The 26252-nt window shown below is 41.1% G+C and overlaps 1 protein-coding gene across 2 annotated transcripts in view; it reads left to right on the top strand.

Annotated features, from left to right (window-relative positions):
• The window catches only part of egf (epidermal growth factor), a 152799-nt gene that overhangs the window by 31371 nt on the left and 95176 nt on the right, over positions 1-26252 (top strand). For both annotated transcript variants that reach the window (XM_060826670.1, XM_060826662.1), the window contains exons 3-5: positions 12400-12581; positions 20708-20938; positions 24467-24669. In XM_060826670.1, the coding sequence (XP_060682653.1) occupies positions 12400-12581; positions 20708-20938; positions 24467-24669 (616 nt within the window). The remainder of the gene's footprint in view (positions 1-12399; positions 12582-20707; positions 20939-24466; positions 24670-26252) is intronic.

The following is a 26252-nucleotide window of genomic DNA, read 5'->3' as shown; positions in this document are numbered from 1 at the left end:
TGTGAGTGACTACCATGCATCAATTTAGCCTTTCAGAAAAGTGCAGATGTGCAGAGAGCTCACAGCATTGGGGATGTCACTTCAGTGTTGTTGGTGGCTCAGTGCACCTTAGTCTACTGCAAGATAGATTAAACCCTTCTCATATCCAACAGCCCAGATTTGATGCAAAAAATTTTTCAACAAGCTTTTGGCACAAGCCTCCAGAATTTAGCTCGGATTTGTTCCTTTATTTTGAATGGATTCATTTCGAACATGAGTACTGGATGCCACGTGAGTGTAGAAGTTTGAGTATAAGTTTGACTTGTGTATTTTGAACAGGTTTTAATGAGATGATGTTTAGATATTTCCGACAATCTTATTACTTGTGATGAATTTTATTTGAGGTCTTTTATTTTACACACCTTTGGAGTATCTTTGTTTTTAAATTGACTCAAACTGCTGAATTTGATGCTTAAGGTGACATAAGCTGAAATAAAGCGTTGTAAAGAGATTAGCATGCACCGATGCATATTTGCAGAACTCAACACTTTTCCCTCCCAAAAAGCAAGCCTCAGCTTGCTCTAGGACAGCCAAGAATAGGCTGCCAGATCTCTGCCATTCAACAGCAAAGTCACATGCAGTTAACTTGTAACTGTCAGGGAAATGCAACCATAGATGGGCCCTGATGCTGGGAATGAGTCTGTTATGAGCAGCTCTCACTAGCAAGGTTACACAATTTATTTCAGGTTCCATAACCGATTCTGTGTCTAGGGATTGATTGTAATAATTTCAGATACTTCTCTGCGGATTTGAACCCACAGATGAAAGAGATGGATAAGAAATTGTCACTTTGAACCCAATTTTTACAAGAGAAAACTGACAAAGACTTTCTTGACTTTGTATTACTACAATATAGAAATGCCCGTGCTCAGTGCCAGTGCATTCCAAGCAGAAATATGGGAGGTCAATCTTGAGGATTTAAAAGATCTGATCCTCAGAGAGTTAAAGGATTTAGCAATGCATTTAGAATTAGAATTTTGGTCATAATCTAGGAATCCCAAAATTTTAGAAGTGGTTCACCCAGGTTCGGGGGAGATTAACTTAATGGGGAAACATCAACTAATAGAACCTAGCTGCAGTAGCTGCAGCTCCTTCATTGTATTCATTGGTGAATCAGTCGGCTCCAAAAGACACTGCATTGATTAGTGACAATTAATTCAGTGACCACAGCTGATTCCTTCTCAATATCCTGGCTGGAAGATTGCACAGATAAAGGCTATAAATCAATCTACATTACCAAGTTAAATTTACTCAAGGAATATGGGCAAGTCCCCTGGATTGTCTGCATGAAGAAAATTTCCACCTTTGAAAATCTGGTTGGGTTATCCCAGTATTAAGTCATGCCATTTTGACTCCAAGATACCCCGGCTACCTTCCAAGGGAAGATAGTGGTTAATTGCAGAGTGTACCTACATAACCTCTTGTTTACAGTGACATGTGGGTAATGTATTTAGAGAGAGTGGAAGCCCTATACTAGAAAGTACAGTCCTGCTGGTCAGTCTCACGAAGAGTGGGTTCACAGGAGAGTGAAACTGTACAAATAAATGATTAAGGATGAAAGCTGCTGACCAAGACTACAAAGTACAAGCAGTAGCACAGATCTCCATCCTCACAACAGGAAATCAAGAGGGTTCTTGGGATGCATAGATTGTACTGAAAGTTCATCCAAAACTTTAATCTTACAACTGTGTTGCTGACAGATCTACAACAGAAAGAAATGAAAGTAATATGGATTGAAAAATGACAAAATGCTTTTGAAAAGCTATAGGCTTTTTTGACAAGCAAGCCTATTTTTGCTACTCTCAACACTAGGTGTTGTGGTCGTGCAGGTCGCCCACACCTCCTCCCTTACTTCTCTCCAAGGCCCCAAGGGATCCTTCCATATCCACCACAAATTCACCTGCATCTCCACACACATCATCTATTGCATCCGCTGCACCCGATGTGGTCTCCTCTTTATTGGGGAGGCAGGCTGCCTACTTGCAGAACATTTCAGAGAACACCTCTGGGACACCCGGACCAACCAACCCAAGGCTAAACACTTTAACTCCCCCTTCCACTCCACCAAGGACATGCAGGTCCTTGGACTCCTCCATCGCCAGACCATAACAACACGACAGTTGGAGGAAGAGCGCCTCATCTTCCACCTGGGAAACCTCCAACCACAAGAGATGAACTCAGATTTCTCCAGTTTCCTCATATCCCCTCCCCCCACCTTGTCTCAGTCGAATCCCTCGAACTCAGCACCGCCTTCCTAACCTGCAATCTTCTTCCTGACCTCTCCGCCCCCACCCCACTCCAGCCTATCACCCTCACCTTGACCTCCTTTCACCTATCACATCTCCATCGCCCCTCCCCCAAGTCCCTCCTCCCTGCCTTTTATCTTAGCCTGCTGGACACACTTTCCTCATTCCTGAAGAAGGGCTTATGCCCAAACCGTCGAATTTCCTGTTCCTTGGAGGCTGCCTGACCTGCTGCGCTTTTCCAGCAACACATTTTCTACTCTCAACACTAACCAAGCACTTAAAGAAACTATTGTTATAGTGGCATGGGGTCACACAGAAAGACTAATCTGGAATAAAGAGACCAATCTTGTACACTAAACAAACATTAAAAAACATTCTTCATTGTAGGGAAGGAAATCCATGACTTCTTATTGGTTCTCAACTACTTTGAGATAAAGGTCTGAACTAGATACAGAGGGACCACAGGCAATACCAACCACAGTGCATTAATCCTTGCAGATAGGTTCAAGAACCAGAATATCAGGTTGTTCTGCTGGAGTTTGTTCCTTCAATCATGGAACTTAAATATGACAATCGTTGACAAGAATAAGATGTGATTGCAGCTGCTCTGTGTAGAATCTACAGAGAATCTGTTAGAATTGAAGAGATATAATTGACCAATCCTAGGGGAATGGATGTGTATGTGCGTCAGGCTGTTGTTTCAGTTTAAGTTTTCCTCTTTCTTTTAATGAAATGAGAATCAGTCTCATTTCATTCATCTTGCACCGGAATATAATTACCACACATGAATTTCAAAAGAAGGATTGATACAGACAAGATGACTGTTTAGTGGCAATCTAGAGAGAAATTCTGCAATGTCACGCCCATAAAGAGTCAGGAAAAGGAAAAAGTAACTGGAGGCTGACTACCCAAACTCCTCTCAGCAAACAGTGAACTCCTCAGAGATCTTTGTGTTTTACCCTTTCAGGATATAATAAAAACAGGGTAAAAGTTCATTGTCTCTGTGTATTTCTGGTCTGATATCCTTGTCTGGGGACTAGTAGATTAATAGAATCTTTATAGTGTGGAAGCAGGCCATTCAGCTCACCAAGTCCACACTGATCATCTTAAGAGCATCCCAACTCCATCCCTGTAACCCCACTTTTCCCGTAGCTAATCCATCTATCCTGCACGTACCTAGAAACTATGGGCAACTTAGTATGGCCAATCTACCTAACCTGCACATCCTTGAGCTGTGGGAGGAAACCAGGACATCCAAAGGAAACCCACGCAGACACAGAGTGAATGTGCAAATACCATGCAGACAGTCACCTGAGGCTGGAATCAAACCCAGGCCCCTGGCACTATGAGGTAGCAGTACTAACCACTAAGCCACTGTTCCATCCAAATGAAGTTCACCTATGCAATGATGACTGCCATAAACTACCATGCAGAGCAGGTAAAGGGGGAAAGCACTCTCTCTCACAGAGTGCTGAACTCAATAGCTAGTCAGTCAAAAAGGAACCAGCATCACAGAAGAAACCTTTCATTCTAAATGTTATAAAAAAAAGCCAGCCTCAGCCAAAAGGAATCAGGGCAAAGGAATATCAACCTATAATGCCAAAAATCTTGAAATTGAGGTTTCAACAATGTGGAGGGTGGTGGATTTTCATGAGAACGTAGTACGAGCAGCCAAATTTCATGCCAAACAGCCAAATATTGAGACTGGCTCTAATGCAATGAGGAGTATGTCGGGTTCCAAGAAATCAATTGTGTTAGGCGATTCTCTAGTCCAAGGTACAGATAGACGTTTCTGTGGCCAGCAGAGAAAAAGCAGAATGGTATGTTGCTTCCCTGGTGCCAGGATCAGGGATGTCTCAGAGAGGGTGCAGAATGTTCTCACGAGGGAGAGGGGCCAGCAAGAGGTCATTGCCCACATTGGAATCAATGACATTGGAAGGGAAAAGGTTGAGATTCTGAAGGGAGATTACAGAGAATTAGGCAGAAATTTAAAAAGGATATCCTCGAGAGTAGTAATATCTGGATAACTCCCGGTGCTACGAGCTAGTGAGGGCAGGAATAGGAGGATAAAGCAGATGAATGCATAGCTGAGGAGCTGGTGTATGGGAGAAGGGTATACATTTTTGGATCATTGGAATCCCTTTTGGGATAGAAGTGACCTGTACAAGAAGGAAGGATTGCACCTAAATTGGAAAGGGACTAATATACTGACAGGAAAATTTGCTAGAGCTGCTCAGAAGGATTTAAACTAGCAAGGTGGGCTAGATATAAACAGTCAGGGCAGGCAGGCACAAGGTATTATTTGGACCTTATTGGGATTCTATTATAGAGCCCCTAGTAGTCAGAGGCAAATTGAGAAACCAACTTGTTAGGAGATCTCAGCTATCTGTAAGAATAATAGGGTGGTTATGATAGGGGATTTTAACTTTCCAAACATAGACTAGGACTGCCATAGTGTTAAGGGTTTAGATGAAGAGGAATTTGTTAAGTGTGTACAAGACAATTTTCTGATTCAGTGTGTAGATGTACCTACCAGAGAAGGTGCAAAACATGACCTACTCTTGGGAAATAAGGCAGGGCGGGTGACTAAGTTGCCAATGTGTGAGCACTTTGGGGCCAGCGACCATAATTCTATTAGATTTAAAATAATGAAGGAAAAGGATAGACCAGATCTAAAAGTTGAATTCTAAATTGGAGGAAGGCCAATTTTGATGGTATTAGGCAAGAACTTTCAAAAGCTGATTGGGGGCAGATATTTGACTGTAAAGGGATGGCTGGAAAATGGGAAGCCTTCAGAAATGAGATAACAAGAATCCAGAGAAAGTATATTCCTGTCAGGGTGAAAGGAAAGGCTGGTAGGTACAGGGAATGCTGGATAACTAAAGAAATTGAGGGTTTGATTAATAAAAAGAAGGAAGCATATGTAAGGTATGGACAGGATAAGAGTGAATCCTTAGAAGAGTATAAAGGAAGTAGGAGTATACTTAAGAGAGAAATCAGGAGGGTAAAACGGGGACATGAGGTAGCTTTGGCAAATAGAATCCAGGAGAATCCAAAGAGATTTTACAAATACATTAAGGACAAAAGGGTAATTAAGGAGAGAATGGGGCCTCTCAAAGTTCAGCAAGGCGGCCTTTGTGTGGAGCTGCAGAAAATGAGAGAGATACAAAATGAATATTTTGCATCAGTATTTACTGTGGAAAAAGATATGGAAGATATAGACTGTAGGGAAATAGATGGTGACATCTTGCAAAATTTCCATATTACACAGGAGGATGTGGTGAATGTCTTGAAATGGGTAAAGGTGGATAAATCCCAGGACCTGGTCAGGTGTACCCTAGAATTCTGTGGGAAGCTGGAGAAGTGATTGCTGGGCCTCTCGCTGAGATATTTGTATCACTGATAGTCACAGGTGAGGTGCCGCAGATGTGGTGCTACTGTTTAAGAAGGGTGGTAAGGACAAGCCAGGGAACTATAGCCCAGTGAGCCTGACATCAGTGGTGGGCAAATTGTTGGAGGGAATCCTGAGGGACAGGATGCACATGTATTTGGAAAGTCAAGGACTGATTAGGGATAGTCAACATGGCTTTGTGTGTGGGAAATCATGTCTCACAAACGTGATTGAGTTTTTTGAGGAAGTAACAAAGAGGATTGATGAGGGCAGAGCACTAGATGTGATCTACATGGACTTCAGTAAGGCGTTCGACAAGGTTCCCCATTTGGATACAGAACTGGCACAAAGGAAGAAGACAGTGGGTGGTGGTGGAGGGTTGTTTTTCAGACTGGAGGCCTGTGACCAGTGGAGTGCCACAAAGATTGGTGCTGGGTCCTCTACTTTTTGTCATTTATATAAATGTTTTGGATGTGAGAATAAGAGGTACAGTTAGTAAGTTTGCAGATGACATCAAAATTGGAGGTGTAGTGAACAGCGAAGAGGGTTACCTCAGATTACAACAGGATCTGGACCAGATGGGCAAATGGGCTGGGAAGTGGGCGGCACGGTGGCACAGTGGTTAGCACTGCTGCCTCACAGCACCTGAGACCCGGGTTCAATTCCCGACTCAGGTGACTGACTGTGTGGAGTTTGCACGTTCTCCCCGTGTCTGCGTGGGTTTCCTCCGGGTGCTCCGGTTTCCTCCCACAGTCCAAAGATGTGCGGGTCAGGTGAATTGGCCATGCTAAATTGCCCGTAGTGTTAGGTAAGGGGTAAATGTAGGGGTATGGGTGGGTTTCGCTTCGGTGGGTCGGTGTGGACTTGTTGGGCCGAAGGGCCTGTTTCCACACTGTAAGTCTAATCTAATCTAATCTAATCAGCAGTGGCAGATGGAGTTTAATTCAGATAAATGCGAGGTGCTGCATTTTAGGAAAGCAAATCTTAGCAGGACTTATACACTTAATGGTGAGGTCCTTGGTGGTGTTGCTGAACAAGGAGACCTTGGAGTGCAGGTTCATAGCTCCTTTAAAGTGGAGTCGTAGGTAAATAGGATAGTGATAGGATAGATAGGATAGTGGTATGCTTTCCTTTATCGGTCAAAGTATTGAATACAGGAGTTGGGAGGTCACATTGCGGCTGAACAGGACATTGGTTGTGCTACTGTTGGAATATTGCATGCAATTCTGGTCTCCTTCCTATCAGAAAGATGTTGTGAAACTTGAAAGGATTCAGAAAAGATTTACAAGGATGTTGCCAGGGTTGGAGGATTTGAGCTATAAGGAGAGGCTGAATAGGCTGGGGCTGTTTTCCCTGGAGCGTCAGAGGCTGAGGGGTGACCTTATAGAGGTTTAGAAAATTATGAGGGACATGAATAATGTAAATAGGCAAAGTCTTTTCCCTGGGATCGGGCATAGGTTTAGGGTGAGAGATGAAAACTAAAAAAAAGAGATCTAAGGGGCAACTTTTTCACGCAGAGAGTAGTACATGTATGGAATGAGTTGCCAGAGGAAGTGGTGGAGGTTGGTACAATTGCAACATGATTCTATGAACTACCGACATTAAGGGGACTAGTGACATCCACTGTAATGGCTGTAATGTTCAACTATCTTCACAAACAATGCTGAGACTGATTGGTATATTTCTTCTTGTTTTTACATTTTTCCTTTTTGGGTGCACTTAAAGTCATAGAATCATAGAGATGTACAGCATGGAAACAGACTCTTCGGTCCAATCCGTCCATTCCGACTAGATATCCCAACCCAATCTAGTCCCACCTGCCAGCACCCAGCCCATATCCCTCCAAACCCATTCTATTCATATACCCATCCAAATGTCTCTTAAATGTTGCAATTGTACCAGCCTCCACCACTTCCTCTGGCAGCTCATTCCATACATGTACCACTCTCTGTGTGAAAAAGTTGCCCCTTAGGTCCCTTTTATATCTTTCCCCTCTCACCCTAAACCCACGCCCTCTAGTTCTAGACTTACCCACCCCAGGGAAAAAGATTTTGTCTATTTATCCTATCCATGCTGCTCATAATTTTGTAAACCTCTGTAAGGTCACCCCTCAGCCTCCGATGCTCCAGGGAAAACAGCCACAGCCTGTTAAGCCTCTTCCCATGGCTCATATCCTCCAAACCTGGCAACCCCCTTGTAAATCTTTTCTGAAACCTTTCAAGTTTCACAATATCTTTCCGATAGGAAGGAGACCAGAATTGCACTCATTATTTTTGTTTCAAATCTGTGTTGCATTGACATTTCTTCTTGCAGTTCATAGTTAAGAATAGAGTCTTTTCCTTAATTCAATAAAACCTGTTTGACTCCTTTTAAAACACAAGTTCATTTGGGTCTGGTGGAAAGATGGACATAAGGGGAAAGGATCCTTTTTATAATTAACTTGATTGCACACAACTGAGGGGGGTGCTGAATTTCGAAAGGGAGCTGGTTCACCCCTCCTTACCTGAGAGTTGAATGGTTTGAAGTATCCAATCTGGAGACAACTGGGGGAACCTCACCAACAGACTGCTTGTAACAACTGGCTCTGTCATATCAATTGATATGCTTCTTACACATGAAAATGCAGGTGCATGAGGTGTTAGTCAGTATAGACAGCACTTTCACTTCTTTTGCTATCACATAACACAATATGACCATCCAGTGTGTTCACATATTACTGTATTTCCTCCTGGGTGGCTTACTGATGATTGCTTGGTCTAATACCTACACTGGCTAACAATTCAGAATTATTTGGTGCATTTTGATGTGTGCACTCATGTGAGTGTGGCAAGATTTACAATTCTTAATACCAGATTGAATATCTGGTCTACTAGAATATGATTATGTATAGTAGGTGACAAAACAGCTGTACATATACTAGTACAACAATAAGTGTGAACCAGGTTGATAAGCAGGCTTTCAAAACTCACTCTTTTTGGTCAACTATCTGATAGGTACCACACTAATGTAGCTTCATTTGGCCAGTTTATGTATCCTTTTGATTTGATTTATTTTTGTTTCAAATACCTACATTTAGTGAAAAGTTTTGTTTTGTGTGCAGTACAGAAAGATCATGCTGTGCAAAGTACATAGGAGTAATAGAACAGAGCAAGGAATACAATATCGCGGCTGCAGGGAAGGTGCGCAAGGAGCAAGATCAACATTAAATTTGAAATTTGAGAGGTCCATACAGAAGTCTAATAAAAGTGGGAAATAAGCTATTATTTAGCCTGTTGGTACGAGTGTTTAAGATTTTATATCTTCTGCCTGATGGAAGAGGTTAGAAGACATTATAACTAGGGTGGGAGGGGCCTTTAGTTAGGTTGGCAAATCCTGAGTTCTGCAAATATTTTGTCAAGCTTTAAGGATGTCAGTTACCTTCTGTTGGGGAAGCACCATGCTGTGTTGTGGGAATGATGCACTTACTACTTAAGTAGGCAATTGTCTTCACATTTTCCACATTCAGCAACATATCATAAGTAATCAAACATGTCTTCAAAATTTGATATTGATCCGACATTTTGTCCAAAGATTCCACTTTGTGTAGTCCACTCCACTCAACTTTACTCAAATTTCAGCTTTAATTGTTTTTGGTTTGTCATTTCGAAATTTATGCTTTTTTTTTCTCATATATTACCCCTCCCACTCTCCTAACATTACTGCCATCATCACAGGTAAAAAGGCTTATGCACTTTAAAAAAAGAATATTTTTTGCCCATTGCATATGAATCAATGATACCTCTTTAACTGTTTCTAACTGTCTGAGAAGATACTGAATTATACTTACAACCTGCATCTGGTCTTAGGTGATCCTAAGGCATATGTTTGTCAATTAGGTTATGTCATAGTTTATATACATTGTCAGGAGGGGTGATAAAGAAGTAAAATTGCAAGTTTTAAATTAAAAAAAATTGAGCTGAGCTATAGAAAATAATAGAAAGAAACAGAACCAAAAAAAAGAGAAACTAATACTGTGTAGATTCTTCCTACTGAAGGTACAATAGTTAAGAGTTTGAGATTCAGATTTTGAATATACCCATGTTGTTCCTAGATGGATAATTTTAGCAGTTTATGCTATAGATAAGGTACGTGTTTTTAACTGTCTGTTGATACAGATGAAAAATGTGGGACACATTTGTTTGAATTTCTGATATATGCTCCAAGTATTCAAGTCACCACACAGGGAGATTAAATCTATTATTATATTATTCCACAAAATTGAGAAAAATCCATTTTAAAAAGAGACTATGGGTTAATTTTTATCATCAGTGAAAGTAAGAAATGAATTCTAAGGGATCATCACTTGGTATAAAAGAGATGAATGCAAGTTGAGATTGGTCTGATCTGTTTTGTTCTTTTTACTGAAGGTGATTTTATTCCCACTAGGTCTACCCTGTCCTTACAGCAAACAAGAAAGTTCAACAAAATTCGAATATATTTCCTAAAATACCATCATAGCGCAGGTCACACCAACAGGAATGCAGTCAATTGCAATTTTATAGCAAAAATCATTTTGCTGTACATATGTGATATTTAATGTAACTTTGTAAATACGATGCTGCAAGACAGGATCTGAGGAGAATAAGTTGGGAGCAGAGGCTGTCAGGGAAGGATGTCATTGAAATGTGGAACGTTTTCAAGGAACAGATACGACCTGTCCTTGATATGTATGTACCTGTCAAGCAGGAAAGAGATGGTCGTGTGAGGGAACCTTGGTTGACGAGGGAGGTTGAATGTCTGGTAAAGAGGAAGAAGGATGCTTACATAAGGTTGAGGAAACAAGGTTCAGACAGAGCATTGGAGGGATACAGGATAGCCAGGAGGGAGCTGAAGAAAGGGATTAGGAGAGCTAAGAGAGGGCATGAAAAATCTTTGGCGGGTAGGATCAAGGATAACCCCAAGGCCTTTTATGCGTATGTGAGAAACATGAGAATGATGAGAATGAGGGTAGGTCCGATCGAGGACAGTAGTGGGAGAATGTGTATTGAGTCAGAAGAGATAGGAGAGGTCTTGAATGAGTACTTTTCTTCAGTATTTACAAATGAAAGGGACCGTATTGTTGAAGAGGCAAGTATGAAACGGATTGGTAAGCTAGAGAGATACTTGTTAGGAAGGAAGATGTGTTGGGCATTTTGAAAAACTTGAGGATAGACAAGTCCCCTGGGCCTGATGGGATATATCCTAGGATTATGTGGGAAGCAAGAGAGGAAACTGCAGTGCCGTTGGCAATGATCTTTTCAACAGGGGTGTTGCCAGGGGACTGGAGAGTGGTGAATGTTGTGCCCCTGTTCATAAACGGGAATAGGGATAATCCCGGGAATTACAGGCCAGTTAGTCTTACTTCAGTGGTAGGCAAAGTAATGGAAAGAGTACTGAGAGATAGGATTTATGAGTATCTGGAAAGACACTGCTTGATTAGGGACAGTCAGCACAGATTTGTGAGGGGTAGGTCTTGCCTTACAAGTCTTATTGAATTCTTTGAGGAGGTGAACAAGCATGTGGATGAGGATAGAGCAGTGGATGTAGTGTACATGGATTTTAGTAAGGCATTTGATAAGGTTCCCATGGTAGGCTTATGTGGAAAGTCAGGAGGCATGGGATAGTCAGAAATTTGGCCAGTTGGATAGAGAACTGGCTAACCGGTCGAAGTCGGAGAGTGGTGGTAGATGGTAAATATTCAGTCTGGAGCCCGATTACAAGTGGAGTTTCGCAGGGATCAGTTCTGGGTCCTCTGCTGTTTGTAATTTTTATTAATGACTTGGAAGAGGGAGTCGAAGGGTGGGTCAGTAAATTTGTAGACGATATGTAGATAGGTAGAGTTGTGGATAATGAGGAGGGCTGTTGTCAGCTGCAAAGGGACTTAGATATGATGCAGAGCTGAGCTGAGGAGTGGCAGATGGAATTCAACCCTGTCAAGTGTGAGGTTGTTCATTTTGGAAGGACAAATAAGAATGCGGAATACAGGGTTAATGGTAGGGTTCTTAGTAAGGCGGAGGAGCAGAGGAATCTTGGAGTCTATGTTCATAGCTCTTTGAAAGTTGCCACTCAGGTGGATAGAGCTTGTAAGAAGGCCTATGGTGTATTAGCGTTCATTAGCAGGGGATTGAATTCAAGAGTCGTGAGGTGATGTTGCAGCTCTACCGGACCTTGGTAAGGCCACATTTAGAGTACTGTGTGCAGTTCTGGTCGCCTCATTTTAGGAAAGATGTGGAAGCTTTGGCGAGGGTGCAGAGGAGATTTACCAGGATGTTGCCTGGAATGGAGAATAGGTCGTACGAGGATAGGTTGAGAGTGCTAGGCCTTTTCTTATTGGAACGGCGAAGGATGAGGGGTGACTTGATGGAGGTTTATAAGATGATCAGGGGAATAGATAGAGTGGACAGTCAGAGACTTTCTGGATAGGTGCTTAAGTTAGGACAAATGTTCGGCACAACATGGTGGGCCGAAGGGTCTGTTCTGTGCTGTATTATTCTATGTTCTATGTTCTATGTTCCAGATTGATGCTAATGCTGAATTAATGCCCAAGTCTCCACTGAAGGTAGTTTCCCAATGTAAGAAACAATTGGTTAATAATATATTACTTGGCTTTTAATCCAAAAAAGATGCATTCCTTTCATACAACTTGTTTTACTTTATTTTCTAAGAAATCATCAAAGGATAATGAGCCTTTTTTTTGCATCACAGAATGTTCGAGCTGTCGGGAAAGGTCTTTCGGGATTTGTTGTGGATTGGTTGCACGACACCATCATTTGGACCAATCAAAGGAAAGGAACCATTGAAATGTCAAACTTAAATGGGAAGAATTCCAAGAAACTGCTAGAAGAACTTACCTTTCCCACTGCTGTAGCAGTTGATCCAAAAAATGGGTAGGCCTCTGGTTAGACTTTTCTGTTATCCAGAATTTCCAAATATGTAATGCACAGAAAATCAGATGAAGCTCTGTTGCAGGAAGCATCATTTAGATCATTCGTCCTGTTAGAAGGAAGCATTTCCAGAAAAGGTTTGAAATACATTTAAGAGATAAGAGAACACACATTTTGTGAATCTCTCCCGGTGAGACTGTGAGACAATATTGAATGGGACTTTTCCCTCTCACCATTACCCGCATGCTGAATCCCTGTAGAAAATCCACTTACCTACTCAGCATTACAGATATCCATGTCTTCACTGCCAGTGTCCTCAGTGATAATCTCCCAGGCTGAAGAGTCTCCCAGAATGTGAATGGTCTCTGGCATGCAGGACATCTGTGTTGAGGCTTGTGTGAATCGTAGAAGTCCACTGGTCAACTATTCCGAGGCTATATGGGTTTGTTGAGTGAGGGTGAATTTAATCATCTCCTCAAAGTTTGTGCGAAGATTTGTAGCTCGGGTGCTTGTTGTAGTGGTTCTGTTCGCCGAGCTGGAAGTTTTTGTTGCAAACGTTTCGTCCCCTGGCTAGGAGACATCATCAGTGCTGTGGAGCCTCCTGCGAAGCACTTCTTTGATGTTTCTTCCGGCATTTATCGTGGTCTGTCCTTGCCGCTTCCGGGTGTCAGTTTCAGCTGTCCGCTGTAGTGATTGGTATATTGGGTCCAGGTCGATGTGTCTGTTGATGGAATTTGTGGATGAATGCCATGCCTCTAGGAATTCCCTGGCTGTTCTCTGTCTGGCTTGCCCTATGATAGTAGTGTTTTCCCAGTCGAATTCATGTTGCTTGTTGTCTGAGTGTGTGGCTACTAGGGATAGCTGGTCGTGTCGTTTCGTGGCTAGTTGGTGTTCATGTATGCGGATTGTTAGCTGTCTTCCTGTTTGTCCTATATAGTGTTTTGTGCAGTCCTTGCATGGTATTTTATAAACTACATTAGACAGAGAAGCCAGACAGAGAACAGCCAGGGAATTCCTAGAGGCATGGCATTCATCCACAAATTCCATCAACAGACACATCGACCTGGACCCAATATACCAATCACTACAGCGGACAGCTGAAACTGACACCCGGAAGCGGCAAGGACAGACCACTATAGATGCCGGAAGAAACATCAAAGAAACGCTTCGCAGGAGGCTCCACAGCACTGATGATGTCTCCTAGCCAGGGGACGAAACGTTTGCAACAAAAACTTCCAGCTCGGCGAACAGAACCACTACAACAAGCACCCGAGCTACAAATCTTCGCACAAACTTTGAACACTTACGGGCGAGAGACGCTGGGACAAGCCAGGAAATGGGAATCCTGCGCTAACCGCCTAAGCGCAACATAGGAACAACTCCGGTTTCTACACGAATGCCGAAAAAAATCAAATCCTTCCACAATGTGTCAGGTACAGACCACCAGTCAATAATCCACAAGCCAGGGAAACAGCCAAGCAGAACGGACTCAGGATGATCCAGGTAATGATCACAGACGCTCACAACCGACTGCACAAATACAAACAAGAAATTGCGCGCCAAAAGTCGTTAATTTCAAAGACCGCTAATCATGAATGGACCCGGACCATAGAACAGGCTGTCACTATAGGACAGAACAGGACAACACATCGCAAAAAAACGGCACTAAAAGAAAAACTGGCCAAACTAACACACAAAAAAGAGGACACTACAACACACACCTGGGTTAAAAACCTCTCCCACAGACAGCTCACAGACATGGAAAGAACTATACTGACCAAGGGACTCAACTACAACCACAGGGACGCCAAGACAGCAGACTTCCTAGCAGCACTGGAATGCACACTCAGGAACAATGGACTGACTGAAGAGACACAACAAACAGTGAGACAAACGGTCGTACCTATGATGATAAGAAAAAGACAAACACATAACCTCAACACCAAGGAGAGGGAAGCACTGAAAGCACTAAGAAATGATAAGAACATAATCATACTACCAGCAGATAAAGGCAGAATGACTGTCATCCTAGATAAATCAGACTACATCAAAAAAGCACAACACCTACTAGCAGACACCAACACCTACCAAATGAAGGATTCGGACCCCACACCACAACTCACCAATAGAATAAATAACACTCTAAGGAATCTACAAAAAAACGGACAGATAACCAAAGCGGACCTATGAAGAATGAAACCGGAAAGCAACAACACCCCCAGATTCTATGGACTACCCAAAGTACACAAACCAGACATCCCACTCAGACCCATAGTATCACTACCAGGGTCACCAGCATACAAACTGGCCAAAGAACTACAACAGAAACTGAAACACCTGGTCAGCGGATCCAAACGCTCCATACAATCAACACAGGAATTCTTGGACGCCATCAGGAATACACACATAGACAAAGAAGAAACCATGATCTCATTCGACGTGACGGCACTGTTCACTTCGATTGACAAAACCCTAGCCAGAGAAACAATAGCCAACCTACTGGACATACATAACAGAAAACAGGAGGCGGAACCTATCAACAAAGACGGCATACTTAAACTACTGGACCTATGCCTCACTACACACTTTACATTCAACAATCAGATATACGAACAAATCAACGGAACACCCATGGGATCACCAATCTCAGGACTCATAGCAGAGGCAGTTATGTAAAGGTTAGAACAAACAGCCCTACCACAAATTCAACCCAAACTCTGGGTCAGATATGTCGATGACACTTTCGTAATCATCAAAAACACGGAAATAGAAAAAACACACCGGATCATCAACGCCACACTCACAGGCATCCAATTCACGAGAGAAGTAGAAAAGGATAGCCAACTCCCACTCCTAGACGTGATAGTACAGAGAACACCGAACGGAGAATTCACCACAAGGGTACACAGGAAAACAACACACACAGACCAAGTCCTAAACTATGAAAGTAACCACCCCAACACAAACAAACGAAGCTGCATCAGGACACTATTCAAAAGAGCTACAACACACTGCAGTACACCAGAACTGCGAAAAGAGGAAGAGGAACACCTATACAAGGTATTCGCCAAAAACGGATACCCGCGCAACTTTATCAACAGATGCCTAAGAGATAGACCACGGAACGAGGACGTGCCACAACCAAAAGGACTAGCCACACTACCATACATCAGGAGCGTTTCAGAACTGACAGCCAGACTACTGCGACCCCTAGGACTCATAACGGCACACAAACCAACAGCCACGCTCAGACAACAACTTACTAGAACAAAGGAGCCAATACCCAACATGAGCAAAACTAATGTAGTTTATAAAATACCATGCAAGGACTGCACAAAACACTATATAGGACAAACAGGAAGACAGCTAACAATCCGCATACATGAACACCAACTAGCCACGAAACGACACGACCAGCTATCCCTAGTAGCCACACACTCAGACAACAAGCAACATGAATTCGACTGGGAAAACACTACTATCATAGGGCAAGCCAGACAGAGAACAGCCAGGGAATTCCTAGAGGCATGGCATTCATCCACAAATTCCATCAACAGACACATCGACCTGGACCCAATATACCAATCACTACAGCGGACAGCTGAAACTGACACCCGGAAGCGGCAAGGACAGACCACGATAAATGCTGGAAGAAACATCAAAGAAGTGCTTCGCAGGAGGCTCCACAGCACTGATGATGTCTCCTAGCCAGGGGACGAAACGTTTGCAACAAAAACTTCCAGCTCGGCAAACAGAACCACTTTAATCATCTCCTGCTACATCGAACGCAGAGATTACTAAATTCAGCCCCGTGAAGCTGAGGTTATCTTATATATATTGGGATGTATGAAACCTTTGGGTAGTATACCATCTTAGCTTTGATAAGAAAAGAGGTGAAAGATTATCAGATGTATGTAGGAATATGGAGTAGTCAGATCAGCCAAGATGTTATTGAACGGTAGAGCAGAATTGAGCTCCTCAATTCTGTTCCTTTATTCTACAACCTGATGTTGTGTGATTTTTAACATATTTTCATAAACATATTTCAATGTTAATGCCTGAGGTTTGGTTTGAAACCAGCTGAGAGTGCTGGTGTAAAAACCTCCTCTCATTCTCTCTCTTTCTCACAATCCGCCAATGAGAAGGAACCTAATGGAAGTGAATTTTGGCAGTTCCATGTCAGTGATTGGCAATCTAATTTCAAAAGGAAATGTAAATGTTATCCAATACAACAAAAAGGAAGCATTGCCGTCCTTTTATTCCATATAACTTCATTCAGGCACTGAAAAGTTCTATTTCTTTTCTTTTTTATTCACTGCAGTTTTCTTTGGTTATGACCTGCTCTTGTAGCTAATGTATTTATGTGGCTAGTCTAATTGGTAACCTCTGGGCTGCTGATAGGGGAGATTCAGAGATGATGATGTAATTGAAGGGTGATGTTTAGTTTGTCTCTTATTGGAGATGGCCATTTCCTGACATATCTGATATACATGTTACTTGCCACTTGTCAGCCCAAGTCTGGATATTGTCCTGTTCTTGCTGCATTTGACTATGGACAGCTCCAGTATCTGAGAAGTTGGGAATGGTGCTGAACATTGTGCAGTCTTCAGTGAACATTTCATCTTCTGACCCCACAATGACATCAAGGGGCTCTAGATAAATAAGAGTCAATGGGAATCAGGGGCAAACTTCTCCACTGGCTGGAATCAGACCAGGCATGGTTGATAGAGTTCTGCCTTCTCAGTTCCAGGCTATCTTTAAGGAATTCCTCAGGGTAGAGGCTTTGACCCAACCAACGTCAGTTGCTTCAACAATGATGTTGGTGGCACAATGGTTACCACTGCTACCTCACAGCTCCAGAGACCCAGGTTGATTCTAGCCTCAGGTCACTGTCTGTGTGGAATTTGCACATTCTCCCCATGTCTGTATGGGTTTCCTCCAGGTGCTCCAGTTTCCTCCCACATTCCAAAGATGTGCAGCTTAGGTCGATTGGCCATACTAAATTGATCATAGAGTGCAGGGTGGGTGAGTTGGCCATAGGTAATGCAGGGGTAGAGGTGGGATGCTCTTCAGATGGTCTGTGTGGACTCGATGAGCCAAATGGCACGTTTCCACATTGTAGGGATTCTATGAAACCTTCTTTCCATTCCAAAGTCAGAAGTGCAGAAGTTCACCAATGATTGCACAATGTTCAGGAACATTCGCGACTCCTCAATACTGAAGTGGTGCATGTTCGAATGCAGTATGACATGGACAATATCCAGTCTTGGCTGACAAGTGCTACCATACAGGTGCCAGACAAAGAAGACAGAATCCAATAAATGGTCCTTTGACATTCAATGACATCATCACCATCATGCCCCTCCTAGTAAATAAATTCACCATAGTCCCTGAGAACCATAGGGCTGCTCATAAAGAAAATCAACTGGTTTTGGTTCATCCTGAGGGTGACGAGGCCTCAGAAGTGTGGCCTTTATGGTGACCTCAACTAGTCAGGAAATTGAACCTTACTGTTGGCATCACTGTATCATAAACTTGCAGTCCAGTCCCCTCATCTAACTGACTTCCTCTTCAGCATTATTATTGACCAGAATGAACCATTTGGTTGCAAGAACTGGTCAGATTCTCAGAATCCTGTAGTCAGTAACTTATCTCCCGACTCCCCAAAGCCATCTATAAGGCTTAAGTCGGGGTGCGGTGGAATACTCCCCACTTGCCTGGATGAGTTCAGCTCCAACAGCATGTAAGAGGTATTGCACGATCCAGGACAAGCAGCCCACCTGAATGGCACCACATCTACAAAGATCCACCCCCTCCACCATCAATGATCAGTAGCAGCAGTGTGTAATACTTATAAAATGCACTACAGACATTCATCAAGGCTCCTTAGACAGCACCTTCTAAACAAATAACCACTATCATTCAGAAAGGCAGGGACAGCAGATACAGAGAATACCACCACCTTCAAGTTTCATTCCAAGCCACTCACCATTCTAACCTGAAAATATATCCTTATTCCTTTAGTATTACTGAGTCAAAATCTTTGAAATCCCTGCCCAATGGCATTGTGGGTATACCTAAATCAAATAAATTGCAGTAGTTGAAGAAGACAGCTCACCATCATTTTCTCAAGTCCAAGCAGGGGTTGGGCAATAAATCTGGCCAGCCAGTGACACCCCCATCAATCAATGAATTAAGAAAAGGCAATAGGTGTCTTGGCCTTTCGAGCATGCATCACCAGTCTATAATGTCATGGCTGATCTGATTTTAACTTCAACTCCATATGCTTGCCCATCTCCCAATAACCTTTGACTCCTTTGCTGATCAAGAATCTGTCTGCTCCTTCCTTAAAACCATTCACAGATTCTGTCTCCACTGTTTTTGAGGAAGTGAGTTCCAATTGGCTTATAATCCCCTGATTATATTAAATTTCAAACAATGACACCAGTTCTATATTTGATATACCAGACAAATCATCCACCCTGTCATGAACTGTCAGGGTTTTGTATGTATCAGTCACATCATTTTTAACCTTTCTAAACTCCAACAGGTACAAGCTCAGCCTGTCTATCATCTCCTCATAAGACAACACCTATTCCCGTTATTAGTCAAGTAAAGTTTCTGAACTACCTCCCATTCCTACAAAGGGAGAGCCATACAGTACACATTGCTCCAGATGTGGTGTCACCAGTACACATTAGAACTGAAACATCACCTTCATATTTTTGTGTTCAATACCCCTCACGATAAATAATAACATGCTATTTGCTTTATAATCATGCGCTGTAGCTGCATACCAATCAGATCCCTCTTTGTGTCAGAGTTCCGCAATCTCTCATCATTTAGATAACACTTTTTTTTGTTCTTCCTACCAAAGTGAACAATTCCACATTTTCCCATATTATACTCCATTTGCCATATATTTGCACACTCACCTAACGTATCAGTATTCTTTTGTTGCATCCTTATCTCCTCTTCATAACTTATGTTCCTGCCTATCTTTGTGTCATAAGCAATTTGAATAACCATACCTTTGATTTGTATAACCAAGTCATGTGTATAAGTTATAAAGGGTTGAGGCTCCAGCACTGGTAGCACACCATTCATTACTTCTTGCCAACCAGACGTTACCAATTTATGCCTTCTCTCTATTTCCTGTTCCCTAGCTAATCTGTTATTCAAGTCAATATGTTAATCTCATGACATAGGCTTTTATTTTCCTCAATAATCCTTGATGTGACATTTTATCAAATACCTTCTGAAAATATCAGTACAGAATACCGTTCATTCCCTCTAATCCACAGTTCATGTAACTTCTTCAAACATCTTTAATAAATTGATTATAGATGATTTTCCTTTCACAAAACCATGTTGATTCTGCTGGATTGTCTTGAATTTGTCTAAGTTGTCTATTGTGACATCTTTAACAATAGTTGCTAATGTTCTTCCTGTGACATGATGTTAAGCTAACTGGTGTATAGCTTCCTGCTTTCTGTTTCCGTCCTTTTATGAATAATGGAATTATGTTAGCTACTTGCCTATCTGTCAGGCAGGCTATTAAAGCAAAAGTACATTAGCTTCAGAAATTTTATCCCTCTTTATCTTGTCCAAATTCAGTCCTCCAAGCCTACATCAACATATTATGCTCTTCCATACTAAAATGGGCTTCAATTTGTATTCCTCTATTCCCTTCCTATTCATCTATTCATCCAGGTACTTCTTGAATGCTTCTAATTGTGTCCACTTCCACCACCTCCTCTGGAAGCGCATTCCAGGCACTCACCACTTTTTGTGTGAAAAACGTGCCTCGCATATCTCTTTTAAACTTCTGCCCCTGCACCTGCACCTTGAACCTGTGATCAATTGTGCAGAATCCACAATTCATTTCTGGTGTGAAAACCAAAACTTCTATTGAGTTATTGCATGGATGGTCTCAGTTTATAGCCAAGCTTCATTGTATATTATTCACTGTAACTTTGTGTTCTGTCGTCCATGATTCTTTGCCAACACCAAGTTTTTACTCTATTATATTGCATACTATTTTTGCAGCTAACCTTGCATATATTCAATCCCCAGAGAAAACAACATTATTGTGATAATTGATCCAAACTATGTAATCTTGTTCCAAGGTATATGTTTTGGGCTACAGAAGGCTCTGTTCCAAGTGTTCATCGTGCAACACTAAACGCTACTGGAGTTGTCACCATTTTCAAGACCATGAACAAAGTGAAGAGTTTATCTCTGGATCTTATTGACAAGCGACTCTTCTGGGTTCAAAGTGATGTTGGGAACATGTCGAGCAGCTTTGGCTCATGTGATTACAATGGTGACTCAGCTTACATCATAAAGCAATCAATGCAGTAAGTGGCAATGTGAAAAATTCAAAATCAACAAATCCTTGCATATAGTCAAATGAATTTTAGTTATGTGCATTTCACTAAATAGTTTCTTCATCATACTCTTTAATGTGAAATTATGTTGCCTACATTTTCATTACTAATTAATGAATTACTGTATTAATTAATGAATTAAATTGGATTATTTACAGTGTGGAAACAGGCCTTTGGCCCAACAAGTCCACACCGACCCTCTGAAGAGCAACCCACCTAGACCCATCCCCCTACATTTACGCCTTCACCTAATACTACGTGCAATTTAGCATGGCCAATTCACTTAACCTGCATGTTTTTGGACTGTGGGAGGAAACTGGAGTACCCGGAGGAAACATGCAGACACAGGGAGAATGTACAAACTCCACACAGACAATTGCCTGAGGCGGGAATTGAACCCAGGTCTCTGGCACTGTGAGGCAGCAGTGCGAGCCACTGTGCCACCGTGCCACCCACTCATTTATTCAAAATGGTTCATTAAGATTAGAAAGTAATGCATTGCTTATCTAACAGCATCACACAAATCATTATTGTCAAACTACATAGATTGAAATTATTTCCTGTGAACTTGCAGCAAATTCTAAGGAAATACTGCTGTGCTAGTGTCTGCATCTGCTGTTTTAACAACAGATGTAAAGGAAAGACTCATGGTATAGTTAAAATTACCCAAAAATTCTGAAATTGTGACAATTACAGGTAGTTATGACTTCTTTTACAAATCTATACGTATCTAGATAGATCAACATGACTATATGTACAGTTCAAATTCCTAAACTTTAGTTGTGAATCCATACACTGGCACTTTAAAATAATCTCTTGTGCTTGTAGTTTATATCATATCTGTCACCTATATTGTGTTAACCATTTGGGCTTGTCAATTCTTCTTCATTATTAATTAAGTTTATATTTTCCTTCTCTCCAATTATTTTCACGACTGACCAGCCATTTCATATAAGCGTCTCTCATAAATTCCAATTCAACTCATCAAATTTCATCAGAGAAGAGATTTTGTATTTCATATTCCCAGAAACAAGATGTTATTGCTATGATAGTTTATCTCTCCTCTAGAATATTACATTCCTAAAATTAACATCAATCACATGATTCATATATAAATACCAATTTGTATCAGTTGAAAATACTGTGTGCTCAAATGTACACTCGAGTGAAACATTGAGGATTGGCTGCATTGCTGGATGTATCTAGCTTTGAATGAGTTATAAACCACGGTAGCCAATTTGTAAATAGCACAACCCTGTAAACAGTTATATGGCAATGACCAGCTCATTTGTTTTACAAATATTGATTGAGGGATGACTATAATCCAGGACACCAGAGAGAACAGCTCTGTTTTGCTGCAAATATAGCATGATATTTTGATTATTTTATATGGGCCATTACAATAGCTTGCAAAATGTAAAAATATATTGCTATCTAAGGGAGTAAGAAAGGATGTCATTTGAGTATCTGCATTGGCTTTACAATGAACATCATGACTTAGTACCATTCCTTTGCCTTTTCATATTGCTTCTCTTCAAATAATGATCTAATAATCTCTTAAACACATCAACTGAACTTGCCTCCACCACACACCCAGGCAGTCCATTCCGTACCCAATCTAGTCATTGTGTGAGAAGGGTTTTTTTCATGTTATCTTTGTTATGTTTGCAAATCGCTTTAAAACAGTATCACTGGTTCTTGAGTTGCATTCTTAATTTTGCATTTCTACTCTATTAAATGTGAACCTTAGTGTTCCATTGGCTTTTTTGGCTTTACTGACCTGTAATGCTCCTTTTAGTGATTTATATATCTATATTTCTAGATCCCTATTGTTCCCTTATCCCACTTAGGTAATTATTTGCACAGATCTCTGTTTCTTTCTATCATATGTATTTTGAGACCATTGTCTATATTACAATTCATTTGATTATTACATGGAACATAGAATTGTACAGCACAGGAACAGGCCCTTCTGTCCACAATGTTGTATCAAACATGATGCCAAATTAAATTAATCCCCCAGCCTGTCCTTGATCTATTCCTTACATACTCATGTGCTTTTTCAACAGTGTCTTAAACATTCCTATCATATTTGCATTTACTACCAGCTCTGGCGACGTGTTCCAAACTCCTACCACTCTATGTGTAAAAAACCTGCCCCATACATCTCCATTGATCTTTCCTGCTCTCACCTTAAATGCATGCTTCTTAGCTTTAGAGATTTTGACTCTGGGAAAAAAGATTCTGACTCAACCCTATCTATGCATCTCATAATATCATAGACTTCGACCAAGATTCCCTTCAGCCTCCACCAATTCAGAGAAAATAATTTGAGTTATTCTAGTCTCTCCTTATAGTTCATACCCTCTAATCCAGACAGCATCGTGGTAAACCTCTTCTGCACGCTCTCCAAAGCCTCCACATCCTTCCTGTATTGTGACAATCAGAATTGAATGCAATACATTGAGTGTGGTCTAATCAAAGTCTTATAAAACTGCAACATTGACTCTTGTACTCAATTCCCCGAACAATAAAGGCAAACATTCAATGTGCTTCCTTTACCATCCTATTTACTTGTGTGGCTACTTTCAGGGAGCTATAGACTTGAACCTCAAGATCCCTCTGTATATCAATGCTGTACGCCAATTGAATATCATTCTGTAAGTTTATGAATGTTGCCCTGTCTTTTATCTCTGTCCTCCTCTGTATTCATTGCATCCCCAATTTAATTTTGTCTACAAATTTTCAAATTGCAGTTGTAAAGATATTGAGTAAGATATATCGAACAACACATCACTGCTAAATATTTTCCAGTGTTGCTGACAAGTGTCTGATTAGATTCCTTCAGCCAATAAAATCACTAAGATCTATCGAGGATCAACGTCCCTGATCTTCCTCAGTAGTGCCTACCTCTCTCAGTAGGGGTGCTAAGGATCCATAGATAAATGTCTAATCATTGGGCCCTAAAGTTTTGGGATTGCACCCACATCATTAATAGAGAGCAAGAGGGGAGGCAGCCAATGGGAAAGTGGTCAGTTAGGTATCCATCTCTTTGATCTTATGGTTTCATCACTGGCATTTGGGTTAGCCTTGTCACAACATCAAGTCACAAAAACCTGTGGAAATATCAAGCCAATTACGTCAATTACATTGTCCTTTATCAACCTCTTCTGTTACACCTTCCAAGAATTCTATAAGATCAAGATTGACCTCCCTCTATAGTCATTTATGTATTTGACTAAAAATCCCATTATTCTTCCAACCTGGATATTAACATGTAATATTTCTTAAACTCCTTTTATAAAACATAGGAATCACAGTGATTAATAATCTTTAAAGGAGACAATTGTATCTTTTGGAATAAAATGCATTTTATGAATGAGGAGGTGTGAATTTGATCTTTTTTATGAGAATGAATTGGCACTTTGTGACATCTCAGAAGAAAAGTAAAGCATAATATTTGTTGTTTATTAGCTGTCTCTATTTCTATCTGAACAGTCACCAGCCATTTGGAATATCCGTCTTTGCTGAGAACATATACTATGCAGATTGGAAAACCGGCACTATTCGTCGAGTGAACAAATACACTGGAAAAGATATTGTGACCATCAGCCTAAAACCATCCGTTTTACCTCCAGCCGATGTCAAAATAGTGCATCCATTCCACCAACTGACAGCAGAATCAGACTCACAGTCAGCAGGTACAAATCTTGACTAACAATTTTTCCCTAATGGATATATTTTAGTGTATTCAGAATATTCTACACCACTGCAGTTATAGTATATATATTAATTTCTGAATAATCATCTGAACCAAGTACAATTTGGCATAGGGAAACATAGATTAATGGTTTGAGTATGTGACTGAATGAGTGGGACAGGAGGAAGGTGCACAATTCATGGATCACAGGAGCCCATACTGGTGAAAAAACGTTTGCTCTATTGGGCTCAAATAAATCTGGCGACAATTACTGAGACATGGTAGTAGTTGTAATTTTTATGGGGAAGGGATGTAGTTTCAGGTGATGGTGGGATGTTAAATCCTCTGAAAATGACATTAGGTCAGAATTCTGAGATCACCACACCCACTTCCTATTTTCAATGAGTATATTCAGAGGTGAACTGTGAAATAAAGCATTTAAATGCTCAGATAGGCAGTTAAGTCCTACTTTAATCATTTGAAACAAACATTCTAAATTTAAAAGGAACTAGATTTACTTCCCAAGGTGTGAGGAAAATTGAGTTGCTAAAACACATATACTGTGGGGTACACTTTTGCACTGAAATTGACAGTCTGAGAACCTGTTGATCAATGAAACTGAAGAGTTCCAGCCATGGTTGTTACTTACGGCATGCTTCCTCAGTCAGAGTATTCACGGACTGACAGGTTGTTAGAGCTGCCCCATGACAGTACAACAAAATGACCAATGACAGCCCCAACAAGCTTTGCAGTACACGTTTAATAGGAACAAGAGACTGTGGGAAGGGCTCAGCACTTAAAACAATAGCCGAATGTTTATTATAGTAAGATCGAATGAACAGATAAGAACATTTCATACCAATCAGTTATTTCTTTTAAGTCTTTTTTCTAAAAAAAAGTTGTAATATTACAAATAGGGTTCAACTAAAATTCTTCATGATAATCATAGATACAGATTCAGAAAGATGTTTATTAATCACTTAAATACTCAGAAAAAGTTTTAAAACTAACAGAGAGGGGCCTCTCTATCTCTTATTAAGGCAAAAGCTATGAGAGTTGGAATGGTAAGAAATCTTAAAGAAGACTCTGTTACAGTCCTGTATAAAATAGCAGATGCAGACGCCATAATTGAGAGATGAGGTCACAAGCAACCATGGAAAGTTCAGCTTCCCACACACTAAAGTGAGCTCATTCTGATCATAGCAATAAGATTAATAATTGAATGATGTACTGGGAACCCAATCATAGTTGAACAACCCAGCACTAATTAATAAACAGTATACATGGGGAGGGAGTATGTGCCGCCATGTATACAAAATATGTATAAAAGATGTTTTACTTGAAGTTGAAATTAGAGTGCCATTGACTTTTCTTCCAACTGTGCTGCAGATTAAGAAGGTAGTTGAACTCTTGCGTCAAGGTTAGATTTGGGAGAAGTCTTTGGCCTCATCTTGTATTGTACCGGTGGAATACATGAATAAAATTGCCATGTGCCTCAAGCTCTGCTGTCTCCCAATCTTATCTCTGGAAAGATTTGCTCCAACACAGGTGATCACCAACTTATTAGAAGATGCTTCCGCAATC

The sequence above is a fragment of the Hemiscyllium ocellatum genome, chromosome 1 (genome assembly GCF_020745735.1).
Source record: "Hemiscyllium ocellatum isolate sHemOce1 chromosome 1, sHemOce1.pat.X.cur, whole genome shotgun sequence".
NCBI lineage: Eukaryota > Metazoa > Chordata > Chondrichthyes > Orectolobiformes > Hemiscylliidae > Hemiscyllium > Hemiscyllium ocellatum.
The sequence above is the reverse complement of the archived record's forward strand: the minus strand, read 5'-3'. Positions and strand labels throughout refer to the sequence as shown.